Genomic DNA, 20455 nt, shown 5'->3' with positions numbered 1-20455 from the left:
TGCAGTCTGAAATCGATCGAACATGCAATCAGGATGCACTGACAATTACTGGCGATTGAAATTCAAAAGTTGGAAACAAAGAAGGATCGGTAATTAGAAAATATGGCCTTGGCAATAGAAGCAGTGCTGGAGATCCCATGATAGAATTTTGCAAGACCAACAACTTCTTCATTGCAAATACCTTTTTTCACAAACAAATGGCCGCTATACACATGGACCTTGTCAGATGGAATACACAGGAATTAAATGGACTACATCTGTGGAAAGAGATGATGGAAAAGATCAATATCATCAGTCAGAACAAGGCCAGGGGCTGACTGCAGAACAGACCACCAATTGCTCATATGTGATTCAAGTTGAAACTGAAGATAATTAGAACAAGTCCAAGAGAGCCAAAGTGCAACCTTGAGTATATCCCACCAAAACTTAGAGACCATCTCAGGAGTAAATTTGACACGTTGAACACTAATGAACAAAGATTAGAGGAGTTGTGAAATGACATCACGGACATCATACATGAAGAAAGAAAGAGGTCATTAAAAAAACGGGAAAGAAAGAAAAGACCAAAATGGATGTCAGAAGAGACTCTGAAACTTGCTCTTGAATGTCAAGAAGCTAAAGCAAAAAGAAGAAATGATGAAGTAAAAGAGCTGAATGGAAGATTATAAAGGGCGGCTTGAGAAGACAAAGTATTATAATGACATGCACAAAGTCCTGGAGATAGAAAAGCAAAAGGGAAGAACATGCTCAGCATTTCTCAAGCTGAAAGAACTGGAGAAAAAATTCAAGCCTAGAGTTGCAATACTGAAGGAATCTACAGGGAAAATATTAGATGATGCAGAAAGCATCAAAAGAAGATGGAAAGTATACACAGACCCACTATACCAAAAAGACTTGGTGAATGTTCAACCATTTCACGAGGTAGCATATGATCAAGAACCAATGTTACTGAAGAAAGAAGTCCAAGCTGCGCTGAAGTCATTGGCGAGAAACGAGGCTCCAGGAATCGACGGAAGACCAGTTGAGATGTTTCAACAAACTGATTCAACACTGGAAGTGCTCACTCGTCTCTATGCCAAGAAACTTGGAAGATAACTACCTGGCCAACAAACTGGAAGAGATCCATATTTATGCCTATTCCCAAGAAAGGTGATTCAACCAAATGTGGAAATTATCGAACAATATCATTAATATCACATGCAAATAGAATTTTGCCAAACATCATTCAACAGGGGCTGCAGCAGTACATCCACAGGGAACTGCCAGAAATTCAAGCCAGATTTACAAGAGGACGTGGAATGAGGAATATCATTGCTGCTTTCAGATGGATCTTGGCTGAAAGTAGAGAATACCAGAAAGATTTTTACCTGTTTTTTTATTGACTATGCAAAGGCATTCGGCTGTGTGGATCATAACAAATTATGGATAAAATTTCAAAGAATGGAAGCTCTAGAACAGTTAATTGTGTTCATGAAGAAACTGTACATAGATCAAGAGGAAGTCATTTGAATAGAATGACTATTTGCATAGTTTAAAGTCAAGAAATGTGTGCATCAGGGTTGTATCCTTTCACCATATCTAGTCAATCTGTATGCTGAGCAAATAATCTGAGAAGCTGGACTTTATGAAGAAGAAAGGGGCAACAAGACTGGCGAAAGACTCATTAACAACCCACATTATGCAGATGACACAACCTTGCTTGCTGAAAGTGAAGAGGACTTGAAGCACTTACTGATGAAGAGCAAAGATCACAGCCTTCAGTATGGATTGCACCTCAAAATAAAGAAAACAAAAATCCTCAAAATTGGACCAATAGCAACATCATGATAAAAGGAGAAAAGATTGAAGTTGTCAAAGATTTCTTTTTACTTGGATCCACAATCAACACCCATGGAAAAAGCAGTCAAGAAATCAAAAGACACATTGCATTGGGTAAATCTGCTGCAAAAGACCTCTTTAAAGTACTGAAAAGCAAAGATGTCACCTTGAAGACTAAGGTGCGCCTGACGCAAGCCATGCTGTTTTCAATTGCATCATATGAATGTGGAAGGTGGATGATGAAAACGGAAGACTGAAGAACTGACACCTTTGAATTGTGGTGCTGGAGAAGTATATTGAAGGTATCATGGACTGCCAAAAGAATGAACAAATCTGACTTGGAAAAAGTACAACCAGAATGCTCTTTGGAAGCAAGGATGGCAAGACTACATCTCACATACTTTGGAGATGTTATCAGGAGGATTCAATCCCTGGAGAAGGGCATCAAGCCTGGTAAAGTAGAGGGTCAGCGAAAAAGAGGGAGACCCTCATTGAGATGGATTGACACCATGGCTGCAACAATGGGCTCAAGTATAACAAAGGCTGTAAGGATGGCAAAGGACGGGGCAGTTTTTCCTTCTGTTGTATATAGGGTTGCTATGAGTCAGAATCAACGCAGTGGCACCTAACAGTAACAACAACAACCATCATTTACCAGAAAGAAACAGAATGAAGCAGAAAATATCAGAGTGCACATCAAGAAATGAGGACAAATAGTCATTTTATTACAGTAGCTTATGTATTACGTATGTATTATGTATGTATATGTGTGTATGGGGTCATGGTGTAAAATATATGTCTTATTCTCCATAGACATCAATGACACCTATAAGCCATTTATTTAGAGTGTATTTATTTGTACTAAAGGAGAAAAGAGACTTTTACTCACCTATAGTAGGGTCATGATAATCAGGGAATTGATGACTAATAAACTGCATTGTCATTGCTGAAACAAATGAAAATGAATTCAATTTAATAAAAATTCACCAATTAGTTATTCACCAACATAGCTCATCAATCTTTTAATAAGTCTAATGAATAGCTTATTTGTGTGAATGACTGATTTCGCTACACAGCAAGAACCACAAAGTAATAATAAATAAGACAAAATTCTAGAGAGGAAAAATATGTCAAATAGTAGCAGATTCTTCTCTGGGATAAATATGTCCCAATTATAAGTGTATTTGAAGAAAAAGTACATTGGAGTAAAAATAAGAATGCTCTTTATGTCATAATGAGAATCTAAATAGGTGTAGGATCCCTCTTGGCTCGCTCTGGTTAAACAGTTGGTACTGGCTGGGAAGGTCTATTCACTTAAAGAAGAAAAAAATTAACGACCACCACAGTTGCTGTCGGTAGAGTCAGTTCTGACTCATGGCAACCCCATGTGTGTCAGAGTAGAACTGTGGTGCATAGGGTTCTCGATGGCTGATTTTTTGGAAGTAGGTCCCAAGTCTTTCTTCTTAGATGCCTATGAGTAGACTCTAACCTTCAACCTTTAAGCTAGCAGTTGAACATATTAACTATCCGTACTACCCAGAAACTAAAACAAAACAAAAATATTTCCTTAGAGTTGAATCTGACTTACGGCAACCCCTATGTGTTATAGAGCAGAACTGCTCTATAGGGTTTTCTAGGTAATCTTGATGGAAGCAGATCACCTGACTTTTCTTCAATGGCATATTTGGGTGGATTCAAACCACCAATCTTTAGATTAGTAGCTAGAAACCCAGGGACCTGTATATTCTTTAAGACTAATTTCCTGTCTTTAAAATGAGGAGATAATCTCTGAGGGCCCTAGTAGCTATAAAGTTATGTGATTCTATGAGTTTGTTTTTTTTTTTTCCTTATTCAGCTTTTCCCAATTAAAGATATTTCAGTCACTTTTATTTTGCCCAATCCATATTATTTACAATCTTTTAAAAAATTTTCATTACTTCTTTTTAGGTATCTCCACTAAATTTTCAACATTCTTTCCAGAGCTATAATTTCCATTTTTAGGAGACAAAGGGAGCTCTGAAGTAAAGGAATAAACTTGGAAAGAAAAAAATTAGTACGTGATAGTTCTCTTCCTTTTTTCCATAGGTGTTTGTATACGTACACGTTTCAGCAAACAATCAGAGCAAGGAAGAATCAGTTAAATACAACATGTACGAGGCTTAGCCTAACAATGCAAACACATGCAGGGCACAATCTAACCCTGCTGAGAAACGAAAACAAATGGAATCTGAAACAGTGAAAGAGAATTTTTGTTTACACTGTAACAGTGGCTTACCTCCTACCTTTGCATTGACAAAGGGAATTTTCATATGAAAGAGTCATTCAGTTTGATAGTTTGGGGCAAGTTTTCGAAATGCAAAGCATTTTTTGCAGATATCCTTAGGAGTTGGAATATTTTAGGTTAAAAAAAAAGCAACTTATTCATTAAGTGACTATCAAGGATAATGGAAAAAATAGGAAAATGCTTTTCTGAGCTTTAGAATAGCAGTTGCCTCACATCTGTCATCTGTTAATCGAAGAGTGGGGTGACTTGCTCCCAAGTAGAGCTCAGAGGTCAGAGGCTTGACCTCATTATTAAACTATTGGCTTAGCTGGCCATCTGTTTTAGTTATGTAGGGCTGCTATTAACAGAAATGCCACAAGAGGATGGTTTTAACAAACACAAATTTATTGTCTCACAATTTAGGAGGCCAGAAGTCTGAACTCAGTGTACCGGCCCCAGGGGAAGGCTTTCTCTCTCTGTCAGCTCTGGGGGAAGGTCCTAGTCAGCTATCTTCTCCTGGCCTAGGAGCTTCTCAGCACAGGGACCCTAGGTCCAAAGGATACGCTCTGCTCCTGGTTCTTCTTTCTTGGTGTTATAAGGTCTCTCTCCTCTCTGCTCCCTTCAATCTTTTATATCTCAAAGGGAATTGATTCAAGATATAGCCTAATCCTGTAGATTGTGTCCTGACTCCTTAACTTAACTGCCTCTAATCCTGCCTCATTAACATCATAGAGATTAGGATTTACAGCACATAGGAAAATTATATAAGATCACAAAATGGAGGACAATGACACAGCTCTGGGAATCATGGTATTTTAGCCTAGGTGACACACATTTTTAGGGGACACAATTAAATCCATAACATCACCCACCTCAATTTCAATGATATCTTAGATTCAGTAAATTTAGAATTAAAATCAGTATTCCAGTCCACCTCACTCAAAACATTCAACTCTACTCAAAACAAACATACATACACCTATTCCCTAATGTGATAAAAAGCCTTGCCTTATAGTGAATTATTTATGCCAAAATCTTGAAGATATCTTTGAAGCTTTCATCTCATACATCCTCTATGGATTCAATCTCCATGAATTTTCAATTCTACCTTCAAAATATCTTTTGAATCTGCCTCCATTCTTTTGGTTGTTACTCTAGCACAGAATTTTATATTTCTCTTGAATATTTCTATCGCGATGAACTCAAAATTCCCTTCTCTGTAACTGTTGCTTCCCCTTCTACTAGGCCTTTCACAATAGTACCAGAATCACCATAAAACAAACAAGCAAAAATCGTATCTCTCTTAATGTCAGCAACTATTAGGGTAAAGAGCACACACAATCTTTAAGGATATATGCTAGCACATATGGTCTTTTTGAAACACGCCCCATGTTACCTTTTTAATATCAATTTTCACCACTGCCCAAACAGCTACTCTATGCTTTTGGACTTAGAAAAGTAATTTTCATCCACGAACATGACTTAATCCTTACGGCTTAAAATGGCCCTCACCTTCTCCCCAATTTTAATAGCGTATTGTCTTAGTTTCCTAGTAATACCATAAACAGAAATACCACAAATAGGTGGCATTAAAAGATAGGAATTTCTTTTCTCACAGTTCAGTAGGCCAGATGTCTGAATTCAAAGCATCAGCCCTAGGGGAAGGCTTTCTCACTCCATCAGCTCTGAGGAAGCTCCTTGTCTCTTTCATTGTCGGAAACCCCAAGTACTGTGGATTTAGAAAATAATTTTGAAGGCTGAAGAAGTTTGGAGCAAATTTTAGGAAAAGGTATGTAAGTGTTTTAAGAATTGATAGATAAATTTGGATATTAACCCTGAGAATCACACTACCAGTATGAGAAATAAATGAATTAGTCCGTGATTTACCTGTTACAGTTATTTATAAGAATCCCTAGCATGTATTTAGATGATAGAGTTTATTCTTTAATGGAAACCCGCTGCTTATTGTATAATTGAAAAAGCCCTTCAATTCTCAAATCCTCTGGCCTACCGCTGAGATAAAACCAAAGAAAAGGGAGCCAGCTGCGCTTTGCTCCAGGACTTCAAAATATAATTATAGAAAGATTGATCTGTAAAAGTTTCTTTTGTGTTTTACAAAGTGGGTGTCCAACGAAGCATCTCAGAGACATTTCCCTTTGTAGACGTAATGTGTAACACAAACAAAATTTTGTAAAAAATCCTTCCTACATACCTATCGAGATCAATTTTGGAGATACACAATCTGTCAAACACATGTCAATCAGACTGGTGTCTAAGGGTTATTTATTGTATGTGCAGGTTTAAATCCTCAAAAATTTGGGATTCTATTCTTTTTCTGAACAGTTATTCCCTGAGGAACTCAAATTTCTACAGCTCTTTTTATTCAGAGATTTCAATTCATATCTTAATACAGTGGTTCTAAGAATCTAGTAAAAATTAAGATGTTTTTCTCCCCAAATACACATTTATGTACACACATACACAATGTCGAGAAATATGTTGAGATCAATTGGCCCCAAGAAAGAGTATCTGCACTGGTGAATACCAATCTAAGTCATAACTCAGATTTTTTTAAAAATTGTGCTTTAAGTGAAAGTTTACAATTCAAGTCAGCTTCTCATACAGAAACTTATACACACATAGTTATGTGACTCTAGTTGCCCTCCCTACAATGTGACAGCACACTCCCTCTCTCCCGCCTGTATTTCCCATGTCCATTAAAACAGCTCCTGTCCCCTCTGCCTTCTCATCTCACCTCCAGACAGGAGGCGCCCACATAGTCTCATGTGTCTACCTGAGCTAAGAAGCACACTCCTCACCAGCATCATTTTATGTTTTTTTTTTAGTCCAGTCTAGTCTTTGTCTGAAGAGTTGGCTTTGGGAATGGTTTTAGTTTTGGGCTAACAGACAGTCTGGGAGCCATGGCCTCTGGGGTCCCTCCAGTCTCAGTCAGATGCCTGAGTCTGGCCTTTTTATTAGATTTGAGGTCTGCAATCCAGTTTTCTCCTGCTCCATCAGGGATTCTCTGTTGTCCTCCTGTAGGACAGTCATTGGTGGTAGCTGAGCACCATCTAGTTCTTCCAGTTTCAGGCTGATGGAATCTCTGGCTTATGCGGTCCTGTCTCTTGGGCTCATATTTTCCTTCTGTCTTTGGTGTTCTTCATTCTTCTTTGCTCCAGATGGGTTGAAATCAATTGACGTATCTTAGATGACCCCTTGCTAGCATTTAAGGCCCCAGATGCCACCCCGCAAAGTGGGATGCAGAACATTTTCTTAATACACTTTGTTATGCCAATTGACCTAAATGTCCCCTGAAACCATGGCCCCAGACCCCTGCCCCTGCTACTCTGTCCCCCGAAGTGTTTGGTTGTATTCAGGAAACTTCTTAGCTTTTGGTTTAGTCCAGTTGTGATGACTTCCGCTGTATTGTGTGTTGTCTTTCCCTTCACCTAAAATAATTCTTGTCTACTATCTAATTAGTGAATACTCCTCTCCCTTCCTCCCCACACTCGCAACCATCAGAGAATATTTTCTTCTCTGTTTAAACCTTTTCCTGACAACTCAGAATTTTGGTGAGAAAGTAAAGGTATTCATGAACAATGCAATTTGAGAGAATCTGGGAACTTCAATCTGAAATTTGTCTCTCAGGGACTCCTAGCATTCAACTTAGATACTTATTCTTATCCATTTAGTATGTTTTTAAAATGAAAATATTCCTAAGACTTGGAACAATGGATCAAGTAGCAAGATTCACCCAACAAGCATGATCAATATGGGCTCAGTCTGAATGTACGTTCAAGAAAGATAGCAAAGCATGGCAAGATCATATAGAACATAAATTTCAGGAATATTTATCCTAGAACCTACCCTAACTGTGGCTTTGTGATTTTGTAAAAGATCCCAGAGAGCTGTTTTGAGTATTACAGGAGAAATAATCTCACATTGGTACCAGGAAATCTTTCCCATCCACTTTAGACAATTTGCTACATCAACAGATTCAGAACATGTTGCTGGATTTACCAAAAGTTGTTGCCTTTTAACAAGTATTTGAAGTAGTAAAGACATTTTTTACACACTATTGAAACTCTGGATGATATAAGGATGAATTTATTTTACAGGCAATCCTTGGGTTATGAACAAGATTTGTTCTTAACTGTGCCTTTAAGTCAAATTTGTAAGTCACTAACTGGTGGCATAGTGGGTAAGAGCTCAGCTGTCAACCAAAAGGTTGGCAGTTCAATCCACCAACAACTCCTTGGAAACCCTATGGGGCAGTTCTGCTCTGTACTAGAGTGTCAACCATGAGTTGGAATTGACTCGAAGAAAACGGTTTTAATTTTTTGGTTTAACAGGTGCATACAGTACTTACTTAACCTTACTTTAGTGCAAGAAAGGAGCCCTGGTGGCACAATGGTTAAGAGCTATGGCGAGCTATGACCAGTTATGGCTGTTAACCTATAGGTGGGCAGTTCGTATCCACCAGCTGCTCCTTGGAAACTGTATGGGGCAGTTCTACTCTGCCCTATAGGGTTGCTATGAGTAGGAATCAACTCAACAGCAACAGGTTTGTTTTTGTTTTTAGTGCAATAAAAAGCTCGAAGCCTTTTCAATGATTTAAGAGCTGCATGAGCAGCACAAAAAGGTGATTGTGATGAATTTTTTGGGAATAAGAGTTCAATCATTTCAAAGTGAGGGCAGATTTACATAACGTTAAAAGGCAAGTATGTGCTGTCCATAAATTGGATGTTGGTAACCCAGGGACTACCTATATTTAAAGATTCACTCATAAACAAAATCATTGCCAGTACACATTTAGTAGTTCAGTTCTCAGAGACTGTATCACTGACTGCAGCAGGAGGCCATGAATATTAGCCATGAATAAGAATACTGCAGAAGAATAGGGATAATGGGAGCCCATCACAAGAATTGGTTCTATCTTTTGAAATATCTTAGAGCACTTGTGTAAAAGAGAGTTGTGAGTATAAATCAAGTGAGTGTTGGTATTGGGCTGCTGAATCTCTGTACCAGAGTGAACCAATACGGTGGTTATGATTTATATAAAGGCTATTGATTTTTTTTGCATGTTAACTTTATAGCTTTTAAACTTGTTAAATTATTTTATTGTTTGGGTTGTTTTTATCATTGACTTTTTTTGAGTTCCCAAGCATACTATCATATCATCTACAAAAAGAAATTGTTTCTAATTCTTATAAGCATAATTAATTATTTTGTTATTTTCATGGGTTAATTCCCTCAGAACAATATTAAATAGTCACAGAAATAGTGACCATCTTTGACTTTTTCTTGACTTTCCTTGGTGGAAATGCTCTTTTTCTTTCTAAACAAGATACTGGCTTTAGTGTTACAGTATATATATACATATTTCATTATGTTATGGAAGTAGTGGCTCTTTTCTATTTTCTTTAAATCTTTAGTAAGGAATAGAGGTTCAATTTTTTTCAAAGGCTTTTTAAGTGTCATGGAGATAATCATAGAAATATTAATTTCTCCTTAGAAATATTAATATGATGACTTCTAATGGACTTCCTAATATTAAACTATTCTTTCATTTCATTTCAGTTGGTTATGCTGTCTTATTTTCTTAATAAGGTGTTAGAATCTATTAGCTAATATGTTATTTAGGATTTTCAAATTATTATTCATGAGTGATAGACCAGCTTGGCTGGATATAAAATCCTTGGTCTGCACTTTTTTTCTAATTTCTTGAAAAGGCTCTTTCCTGTTGCCTTGCTTTTTATGCAAGGCACTGCGTCTGGGTTTTTATTTTGCTTTTTTTGCTGGTCTTGAGATGTCTGATGTGATATTCTTAACCATTTTAACCATTTGACCTGTTTTCCTGGAGGTCATGAGTGTTTCTTTTTTCCCTATACAGTCAATGCTTTTACTAAGGTATATCTTGAACTCAGTAGTTCCAGACCAATTTTTCCAGATATAAGTGGAAGCTTTTTAAGTTGTTACATGTTTTCTCCAATTTTAAAAAGTTTTCATGGACTGTTGCCTTCCGTAGAATTTTTTCTTCTTCAGGAACTTTAACACTTACATTGTTAAAATTTTCTGCATTCCATTTCCACTACTTTCTCCCTGGCTTATTTATTATTTATTTGTTATTATTATTAATGTTATCTTTATTCTCCTTTGGTTTCATGTCTCATATTTGACTTTTACTCCAATTATTTTCTTACGGGCACTTTGTAATGCATTCTTTAATTCTGAGGTGATTTTCTTTGCTCCTTCAATTTCATTTCTGTTTGCACAATTATGAAAATATCTCTATCTTTCTTAGTGCTTTTCTGGTTCTTAATTCTTGAATTTTGATTCTGCTTTTTGTTTTGTCTCTACATGGCTATTTGAGAACATTGAATTAGAGTTCACTCATGCAACATCTGTTGAGCACCTATTATGTTCTAGATACTGCGCATATCAAATGATAGGCATAACCTTTCAAATGTATTGCATCCAAGATCCATTTTAGATTTTCTGAATTGGAAAATAAGGGCCCATGTGTGTGTGAGAGGTTGGTGGAAGTGGATCCTAGGCATAAGTAGAACGCATAAGAAAACTATTTTTCAGTTTTGTCTACCAGGTGATTTTTTTAAGACAGGGAACAAAATATTAAAAAAAAAAAAAAAATCTCCACATCTTTACCACAAGAATTTGTTTTTCACTCATTAAGAGGGAAGCAAGGAGCTAGAGGCTCTGATCCATGGAGTCATTCTGGTGTCTAGGATTCTTTCTTGAAGTGGCTCTGCCATTCCTTAGGCATTCAAGATCTCCATTGGATTTTTTACAACAAACTGGCAGAAAAGTGAAGGGAGAGAATTCATGGAGGATTGCCTGAGAGGATTTTTACAGGAAAGTCCTAAAAATGTTTTGCTTTGCTGGTACCCACAGTCCATTATAAAAACTTAGTTACTTGGCTCCGCCTAACTGTTATGGGACAGGCTTATGTGTCAGTAGGAAAAGGAAATGGATTTTCACAAACACATAGTAAGCTCTAGCATATTGGGGAAAAGACCAGTACAAACTAAAAAAGAAAAATCACTCCCTGAAAAACTAAAACCAAGAAGACTAAATCCAGTGCCTTGTCAAAGCAGATTATGACTCATGGAGAACCCATGTGTTACAGAGCACAGCAGCTCCATAGGGCTTTCTTGGCTATAAACTTAATGTAAGCAGATTGCCAGACCTATCTTCCATAGTTCTGCTGGGTGGGTTTGAACTGCCAATCTTTAGGTTAGTAGTGGAGTACCAACTGTTTGCACTAAATTAGGTCTTAATATTATTCTGTATCTTATTAGCTTACACAAGTGATGTTTCTAATTTTTTCTAAATAAAGCATCTTTTAAATTTTGCTGAAGATACCAAGGGATTATTACAAGATTCCACATCTGTTTAAATTTCTGTAGGTTGCAGCAGTCTACATGCTGGAAACCTATGCATAATTATTTAAAAATAAAAAATCAAACCAGCTGCAGTCAAGTAGATCCCAACTCATAGCAACCTGATAGGACAGAGTGGAACTGCCCCATAGGGTTTCCAAGGATTGGCTTGTGGATTTGAACTGCTGATTTCTGGTTAGAAGCCAAGCTCTTAATCATTGCTCTACTAGGCTTCCACATAGTTATATATAATCCATGTAATTATATCGCTTTTAAAAATCAGTTTTTTAGCTAAGAGTATGCCTGAACAGGTGGTTAAAGTGCTTTTCCAGATTGTTTGTGGCCATCACAAAAAATCTGGGAAAAGAAGTAGTGATAAGAGGTTTGTCTCACTCCATGTACATAAACGTTACTCCTTGTCACAGTTTATCTTTCACTGGTTTTATGGATGTAAAGAATGTACACAGTGTTTATACATACAGAAGCTATTTAAAGATCAGAGAGTTGAGTCATTCATTGTAAACTTAAAAGTAATCAGGGACAAAATAAAGAATATTTGTAGATTCAGATAGCCCTTGCCTTTTGATTTCTGAATTTATTACAATTAGTGGATGGCTTTTATGTAGTAGGAAAGAACCGCCCTCCCCATCTTTTCTGTAAATATGGGCATATAGACATTTACTTAATTTTAATCTGCTGGCACCCTCAGGAAGTACCAGATGAATCGTATCAGAGATCCTTTTCCTTTATTAGTGGCTGTACCATTAACATACATTATGTGAATATAGTGCTTGTTGGGTTTTTATTAAATGCATAGAATAATTAAGGGCTGAATGCATCTTAAGCGTTCACACAAAAGGAGTGATGAGAGATTAAAAACACTCATTTTTTAAATGCAAACCCATTTTGATTGGACTTGTGTTTTTCATGCACATATGTTTTTTATTTAAATTTCCATTTCTTTATTCAGACCTAATAATTTACAATTTCACTTTACAGTTACATGAAAATCAGCTGCTTCTTGTTTTGCATAAATCACTACTAAACCATCAAATTCACCTGTCTGAAAAATCTGACAATATTATATATGACTGTCCTTGGAATCTCAGTGGTATTTGGCCAGAGACAGAGAATGTCAGTTATGAAATAGCAAAATTGTAGAAAGAAAGAAGCCATTTTCTATTTTAAAAAAGATTAAAATGGTGTAGAAAATCATACCACTTCGTTACTACTTCACCCTTCCCAAAGGAATTTGATATATTTGGAAAGTAGGAAACTGAAGCACCTTGGAGACTGATATAATCTAATAACCCAGAGATAGAAGTTGGCAAATCATTGCATTCCTTTTGGGTCTTGATGGCCAGTCAGTGGAGTGAGAAGGGTAAGATGAGAGTCTGGTCACTAAGTTTTATTCTCATGCCTCTCTCGATTCGTTGTGGTATCTTGGGAAATCTTTTAAACTCCCCATGACTGTTCCCTTGTCTGCAAAATGAGAAGAGGGAGAAAAGGGCTAACTTAAAGCTGCATCCGGATTTAGCATTCTGAGATAGCTCTTTGTCCTTCATTTCATTGTCTCCACCATCACTGTCATTCATTCATTCTTCTCTTTAAGATCTGGTTGCTATTATTGTCCTCTATTTTACTCTTTCTGCTCTAGCCACACTGGCCTTCTGGGAGTTTTTCAAATTCTCTAGATATACCACTTCCCAAGGGCCTTCGCTAGCATTATTGCCTCTTCTTACAGTGTTCTTACTCCAGGTATATCTGGCTTGTTCTCTTACCTCTCTCAGATTTTTGCCCACATGTTACTTTCTTTGAGAGGACTTCCCTCACCATCATATGTACAATTGGAACCCATTCCTCCTCACTGGCACTTCTCACTCCCCTGCCTGGAATCCATCCATTCATCTATTCAGAAAATATTTATTATATCTTTGACACTACTTTAAGTGCTTGGGACCCATCAGCAAACAAAGAAGATAAAGACCCCTGCCCTGTACAGTCTTACATTCTAGATGAGGGTGAGAAGTTGGAGAGGGAGACAAACTAAAAATACACACACACACACACAATACACAGTATTTTAGATGGTGACTAATGCTTTGAAAAGAAATAAAATTATTATAGGATCATTATTAAAATACAAAAAATAAGATGAAAGCATGTGTGGGAAATATATGGATATATAATTTCCAGGAAGAATGAGAATAACATAATTTTTCTACTGTTAAATAACTTGTCCATATAGTTTTTAAATGGATAATAGTATTTATGTCTCAATGGACATATTTAAAATATTATTTAAAATAAGCTGGGAATCATAACCTCTAAAACAATTTAAATTTAGGATGATGTTTTTAGGTATTAATCTGAATGTGTAAAAGTGGAGTATCAGATATTTCAAGAAGCCTTTAAGTAGTATTTTAGCAAAAACATTTCAAGATCCTTACATTAACTTGATCAGCATTACAGAAATATCAAAGAATAATCTTGGGATTCAAAATGGTAGAGACATAGAGCTGCAAAGCCAGACTTTCCATTGTGCTAATTCTCTTATAACTGAAATGCAAGACGTATCATGGATGGGCCATGAGAGCATGGATGTGTGAGGTTTTTTTTTTTTTTTTTTTTTTTAATGAATAAGTAAATAAATGAATAAATCTAAATCAAAATGATCTCGACTTACAGTCAAACTCAGGAGAAAATAGGTAATAGTCATCCTTTATTTTCTCATCAGCATTCACATTTAAAATAGCTTCTAAACTTTGTTGGGTTGAAAGGTAGGAATAGGACCAAGAGAAGCCGTATAGAATGGAATACTTCTCAAGGGGGCATGTTTGAAGGTAAAATAGCAGTGGCCATCCTGGAAGCTACCCTGCTGGACACCTTGAATGAGACCTAGATGGCTACCAGTCTAGAATGCCCTCAAGCAGGAATGATAAGCTCCTCTTAAAATGGGAAATCTTTTAAAATCTTTTAAACTTGAAGCACACTAAGAAAAGCTATAAAATAGAGTTCTTATGGAGTTTGACAAAGACATTCAAAGACTTCTCCCTAGTTCTCTTAACAACTTTTAGTATTGAAGAGGTTGAACTTCAGGATACAGAAAAAAAGGAGAACCAAATAGAAAATTGGATGAGGGAAATCTTAATCTCTGCTGGAATATCACTTACCTTTTTTCTAGTTAATCAACTTCTAACAAGACTCTATAAGGCAGTTCTACTCTGCCCTGCAGGACTGTGATAAATCACAATTGACTCAGTAGCTCACAACAACAGCATAAAGATGGTTCTCCTCTATCTTCTACAGGGTTCCTACAAGCCCTCAAATTCTATAAAACTAACGTTTAGAAAAGGGTACTCAGCACTGGTTGTTTGATGCCTGCTAAATCAAAACAGCAATTAAACACATTTATATCAGAATAGATTAAACTCAGTAACCCAAGCAAGAAAGAGCTGAGACACATACCAAACATATGCCTTTAAGTGCTAACATTTTTTTTCCAATAGTTATTTTCTCAGAACAAAATAAGCATAATTCAAAGGTAGGCAGGTATTCTGAAAATGTAATTTAATTTGCTCATGTAATCATAAAATATTTATCGAAGGCCAACTATGTCTATCTGTAGTCGTGTGTGTGTGTGTGTGTGAGGAATGTGGATTGTTGAGGAGGAAGAGGTTAAGATTTGGGTGTTGAGGGCTACATTAAATATGGCACCCATTTAGCTGGGGAGTGGCTCTAAATTATGGAGCTGAAGAGCTGAATTGGTGAGGCACTTTTGACCACCCTCCATGTCCCTGAAGGCTTCCTTTTTTGTGGCATATTCTCCTTTACTTCCCTTTTTCTTCCTCTTCCCCTAAGCCCACTTCTAGCAGAAGGAAATTGTGCTTTCCAGGACTTTTAAGAATCTATTCATCTTCATTGACTGATTTTCAAAGAAGATTGATGGGACATAAAAAGAAGCAATGGATATTAAAACTCAATATTGCCAATTTTACAATAAGTGAAACTCATTATTTATTTGCTCTATGCTGACAGTTTATTTTGTACTCAGTAAAACAAAGAAAGAAAATAGACATTTTCACAAATCCTTTCTCAAGTATTTTATCATTTAGGATAAACCTCATCTGCTTACGTAAATGAAAATTCTATCGATGCCCTGTATACCTGTACCAATGTAGGTAAACACACCTCTCTCTTTAGCTCCATTCTGAAAGTGTAATAATTAATGGAAGCAATTACTGAATTCTTATACATATGAATGGGTGATGGTAACCACAGACAACACTAGTATGCTCAGATTTTAGAGTGTGTATAGTTCGTCATAGGAGTTATCATGGGCATTAATTGCTAGTTTATATGACCGTTTATAATCTTATTTGCCATAATAAGAATTTATTCTGCCTTGACACCCTGATACTTCAGTAACTAATTATTACCAGTTGCCATTATGTGGATTTCAACTCATGGCAACCCCATGTGTGTCAGTAAAACTGTACTTCAGAGGGTCTTCACTGGCTGACTTTTTAAGAAGTAGATCACCAGGCTTCCTAGGAACCTTTGGGTGGACTAGAACTTATAATCTTTCTGTTAGCGGCCAGCACATTACCGTTTGCATCATCTTGAGGCTGAGGAATTTCCTTTTCTAGATTTACAAGAACATTCTCAAGGCCTAAAGTACCTGTAATTTAAATGTCTTATCATATTTGCATATCTGCTAAGCATTTTACTTTATTTAGTGAATTGTCACCCTATTTCTAAGAATTCGGTGGCTAGCAGGCAATTAATTCAGGTGCTCTCTTAGTTAACATGTACAGAGGAGAATTGTACCTATTCTGCTGAGGAATTAGTTCTCAAAGTGTGGGCCCTCAACTGCTGGGAATCTGTGAGAAACTTTCACCGGGATCAGGAGGCCCTCCTTTTTCCAGCTTCATATCTGTATGAAGCCTGATTTTATTCATGTATATTTCACTAAAACAACATACTGTATACAGAAACATATGTGAGTCCAACTGTATTTTAAGCTAGACATTTTTTAATGATTTACAAAAAGGTAAAACAGAGGACTTTGCTTACTTAACATTTTTTGTTTTAGAAAAATACAGTTTTTTTATTAAAAAGGTTATGCTGACATAACATTTTTATTATTTTAAGTAAATTAATTTAATGCAATTTTATTATCTTACTATTTAATATTTATTATTTTCACAGTTTTAGTTTAGAACATGCTAAGTAGAAGTAGATATAACCCACAAACACAAAAGCACTTTGAAGATCCTCAATAGCTTTCAAGTGTATGAAGCGGTCATGAGACCAAGAAGGTGAGAACCATTGATGTCAGGCAAAACCTTTTAAATAAAAGTAGGTGGAAAGAACTATGATTATTAATTTATCATCTAATAAACATTCAAAAGCCTGAAAGCAAAGATGACAAGGTATAGAAACCTGTCTTGTTTCCTTTCATTTTCTCTCTACCTTTTCTTCCTCAAGTTTTCATGTAGTATATTCGTGGGTAGTGTGCTTACATATATTCACCTTTCCCTTTTCTTCTCTGTACACAACTGTTTCTCCCTGTCCCTCTCTTTCTTCCTTCCCAGGACCTCATGCCATCTTCTTTTCCCTTCAACACTGTCTTAACCACACATCATACCAAATTATGGAATTAAACACAGTCACTTTATTTAATCAATAAAGCTGTATGTATCCCCCCTTTTTTTTTTGCTAGTAAATGTGTGAAATCTCTCACTCCCCTCTCCCCCTTGTTTAGGTAGGTAATATTAAAATTTTGGTGGCCATGCCTAAAAACTACAAAAACAGCAAAAAATAACTTTGCTCATTATACTTTCATGTTTGAGTTTTTCTCTAGAAACATGCATTAATACTCTTATAAAAGCATAAAGGGAAAATAAGTAAAAGTAAAGAGAAATTATTATTTATGCATTGGGAGGCAAAGAGCCTTGAAATGAGAAGAGTAAGAAAAGTTTGAAGAAAAAGGAAAAAGTTCTCATGACAATGTTTGAGTCCAAGGGCCTAGAGAAGAGGGACACATGAGGGAGCATCTCTGTGTAATGGTACATGGCTAGAAAGTTTACAGCAATTCAACGACGGATGTCAAATATGAAATTTGGTCTTGCATTGTGTTCAAACTGCTGTTTTCCCTAAACCAAAAACAAACAAACCCACTGCCATCAAGTCAATTCGATTCCAACTTATAGCAACCCTATAGGACAGAATAGAACTGCCCCGTAGGGTTATCAAGGCTGTAAATCCTTGCCAAAAAAGACTACCACATCATTCTCCTGCAGACAGGTTGGTGGATTCAAACCACTGACCTTACAGTTAGCAGTCAGGTGCTTAACCACTATACCACCAGGGCTTCTTATTCCTGCTCTTTAATAAAAATAATGCTATACACAAATCTTTGTTGTTGTCTTTTGTGTTGGGTGCTGTTGAGTTGGTTCTGACACATAGCAACCCTATGTACAACAAAAGGAAATATTGCCCTGTCCTACGCCATCCTCACAATTGTTGTTATGCTTAAGTCCATTGTTGCAGCCACTGTGTCAATCCATCTCGTTGACGGTCTTCTTCTTTTTCGCTTATCCTCTATTTTGTAAAGTATGATGGCCTGCTCCAGGGACTGGTCCCTCCTGATAACTTGTCCAAAGTATGTGAGACGTAGTCTCTCCATCTTCCCTTCTAAGGAGCATTCTGGTTGTACTTCTTCCAAGACAGATTTGTTCTTTTTTTTTTTTTGGCAGTCCATAGTATATTAAATATTCTTCGCCAATGCCACAATTCAAAGGCATCAATTCTTCTTTGGTCTTCCTTATTCATTGTCCAGCTTTCACACGCAACTGAGATGATTGAAAACACCATGGCTTGGGTCAGGCGCACCTTAGTCTTCAAGGTGACATCATTGCTTTTCAACACTTTGAAAAGGTCTTTCACAGCACGTTTGCCCAATGCAGTGTGTCTTTAGATTTCTTGACTGTTGCTTTCTTGGGTGTTGATTGTGAATTCAAGTAAAATGAAATCCTAGACAACTTCAGCCATTTCCCAGTTTATCATGATGTTGCTTATTGGACCAGTTGTGAGGATTTTTGTTTTCTTTATGTTGAGGTGTAATCTATACTGAAGGCTGTGGTCTTTGATCTTCATCAATAAGTGCTCCAAGTCCTCTTCACTTTCAGCAAGCAATGTTATGTCATCTGCAAAAAGCACATTGTTAATGAGTCTCCCTCCAATCCTGATGCCCCATTCTTCTTCATACGTACCAGTTTGTTAGATTATCTTCTCAGCATACAGATTGAATGGGTATGGTGAAAAGTTACAACCCTGACACATACCTTTCCTGACTTTAAAGCATGCAGTGTCCCCATGTTCTGTTTAAACAAGTGCCTCTTGATCTATGTACATGTTCCTCATGAGCATAGTTAAGTACTCTGGAATTCCCATTCTTCGAAATGTTATCCATAATTTGTTGTGATTCACACAGTCCAGTGCCTTTGCACAGCCAATGAAACACAGGTAAAATCTTTCTGATATTCTCTGCTTTCAGCCAGGATTCATCTGACATTAGCAATGATATCCCTGGTTCTATGTCTTCTTCTGAATCCAGCTTGAAGTTCTGGCAATTCCCTGCTGATGTACTGCTGCAGTTGCTTTCGAATGATCTTCAGCAGGATTTTACTTGCATGTGATACTAATGATATTGTTTGATAAATTCTGCATTTGGTTGGATCACCTCTCTTGGGAATAGGCATAAATATGGATCTTTTCCAATTGGCTGGCCAGGTAGCTGTCTTCCTAATTTCTTTGCACAGACAAGTGAGTACCTCCAGCACTGCATCCATTTGTTGAAACATCTCAATTCGTATTGTGTCAATTCCCAGAGCCTTGCTTTTCTCCAATGCAGCTTGGACTTCTTCCTTCAGTACCATTGGTTCCTGATCATATGTTACCTCCTGAAAGAGTTGAATGTAAACCACTTCTTTTTGGTACAGTGACTGTGTGTATTCCTTCCCTCTTCTTTTGATGCTTCCTGCGTCATTCAAGATTTTCCCTGTAGAGTCCTTCAATATTGCCACTCGAGGCTTGAATTTTTTCTTCAGTTCTTTCAGCTCAAGAAATGTCAAGCATGTTCTTACCTTTTGGCTTTCTATCTCCAGGTCTTTACACATGTCATTATAATACTTTACTTTGTCTTCTCTAGCCATCCTTTGAAATCTTCTGTTCAGCTCTTTTACTTCATCATTTCTTCCATTTGCTTTAGCTACTTGACATTCAAGAGTAAGTTTCAGAGTCTCTTCTGACATCCATTTTTTTCTCTTTCCTGTCTTTTTAATGATCTCTTGCTTCATTCATGTATGAAGTCCTTGGTGTCATTCCACAACTTGTCTGGTCTTCAGTCATCAGTGTTCAAGGCATGAAATCTATTCTTGAGATCATCTCTAAATTTTGGTGGGATATACTCAATGTTGCACTTTGGCTCTTTGAGCTCGCTCTAATTTTCTTCAGTTTCAACTTGAACTTGCATATGAGCAATTGATACTCTGGTCTGCAGTTGTTCCCTGGCCTTGTTCTGACTGAGGATATTGAACTTTTTCATCATCTCTTTCCACAGATGTAGTCAATTTGATTCCTGTGTATTCCATCTGGCGAGGTTCATGGGTATAGTTCTGGTTTAAGTTTGTGAAAAAAAAGTATTTGCAATGACGAAGTCGTTGGCCTTGCAAAATCCTCTCATGTGATCCTCAGCATTACTTCTATCACCAAGGCCTTATTTTCCAACTATCAATCCTTCTTTTTTGTTTCCAGCTTTCTCATTCCAATCAACAGTAATTATCAATGCATCCTGATTGAATATTCAATCAATTTCAGACTGCAGAAGTTGATAAAAATCTTCAATTTCTTCATCTTTGGCCCTAGTGGTTGGGCATAAATTTGAATAATAGTCATATAAACTGGTCTT

The 20455-nt window shown here is 36.8% G+C and overlaps 1 protein-coding gene across 1 annotated transcript in view; it reads right to left on the bottom strand.

Moving 5' to 3' along the window:
* The window catches only part of RIT2 (Ras like without CAAX 2), a 399988-nt gene that overhangs the window by 315451 nt on the left and 64082 nt on the right, over positions 1-20455 (bottom strand). Inside the window, exon 2 of the mRNA XM_003406318.4 lies at positions 2708-2764. Coding sequence (XP_003406366.1) covers positions 2708-2764 — 57 coding nt within the window. The remainder of the gene's footprint in view (positions 1-2707; positions 2765-20455) is intronic.

Source organism: Loxodonta africana, chromosome 11, assembly GCF_030014295.1.
Source record: "Loxodonta africana isolate mLoxAfr1 chromosome 11, mLoxAfr1.hap2, whole genome shotgun sequence".
Classification (NCBI taxonomy): Eukaryota; Metazoa; Chordata; class Mammalia; order Proboscidea; family Elephantidae; genus Loxodonta; species Loxodonta africana.
The sequence above is the reverse complement of the archived record's forward strand: the minus strand, read 5'-3'. Positions and strand labels throughout refer to the sequence as shown.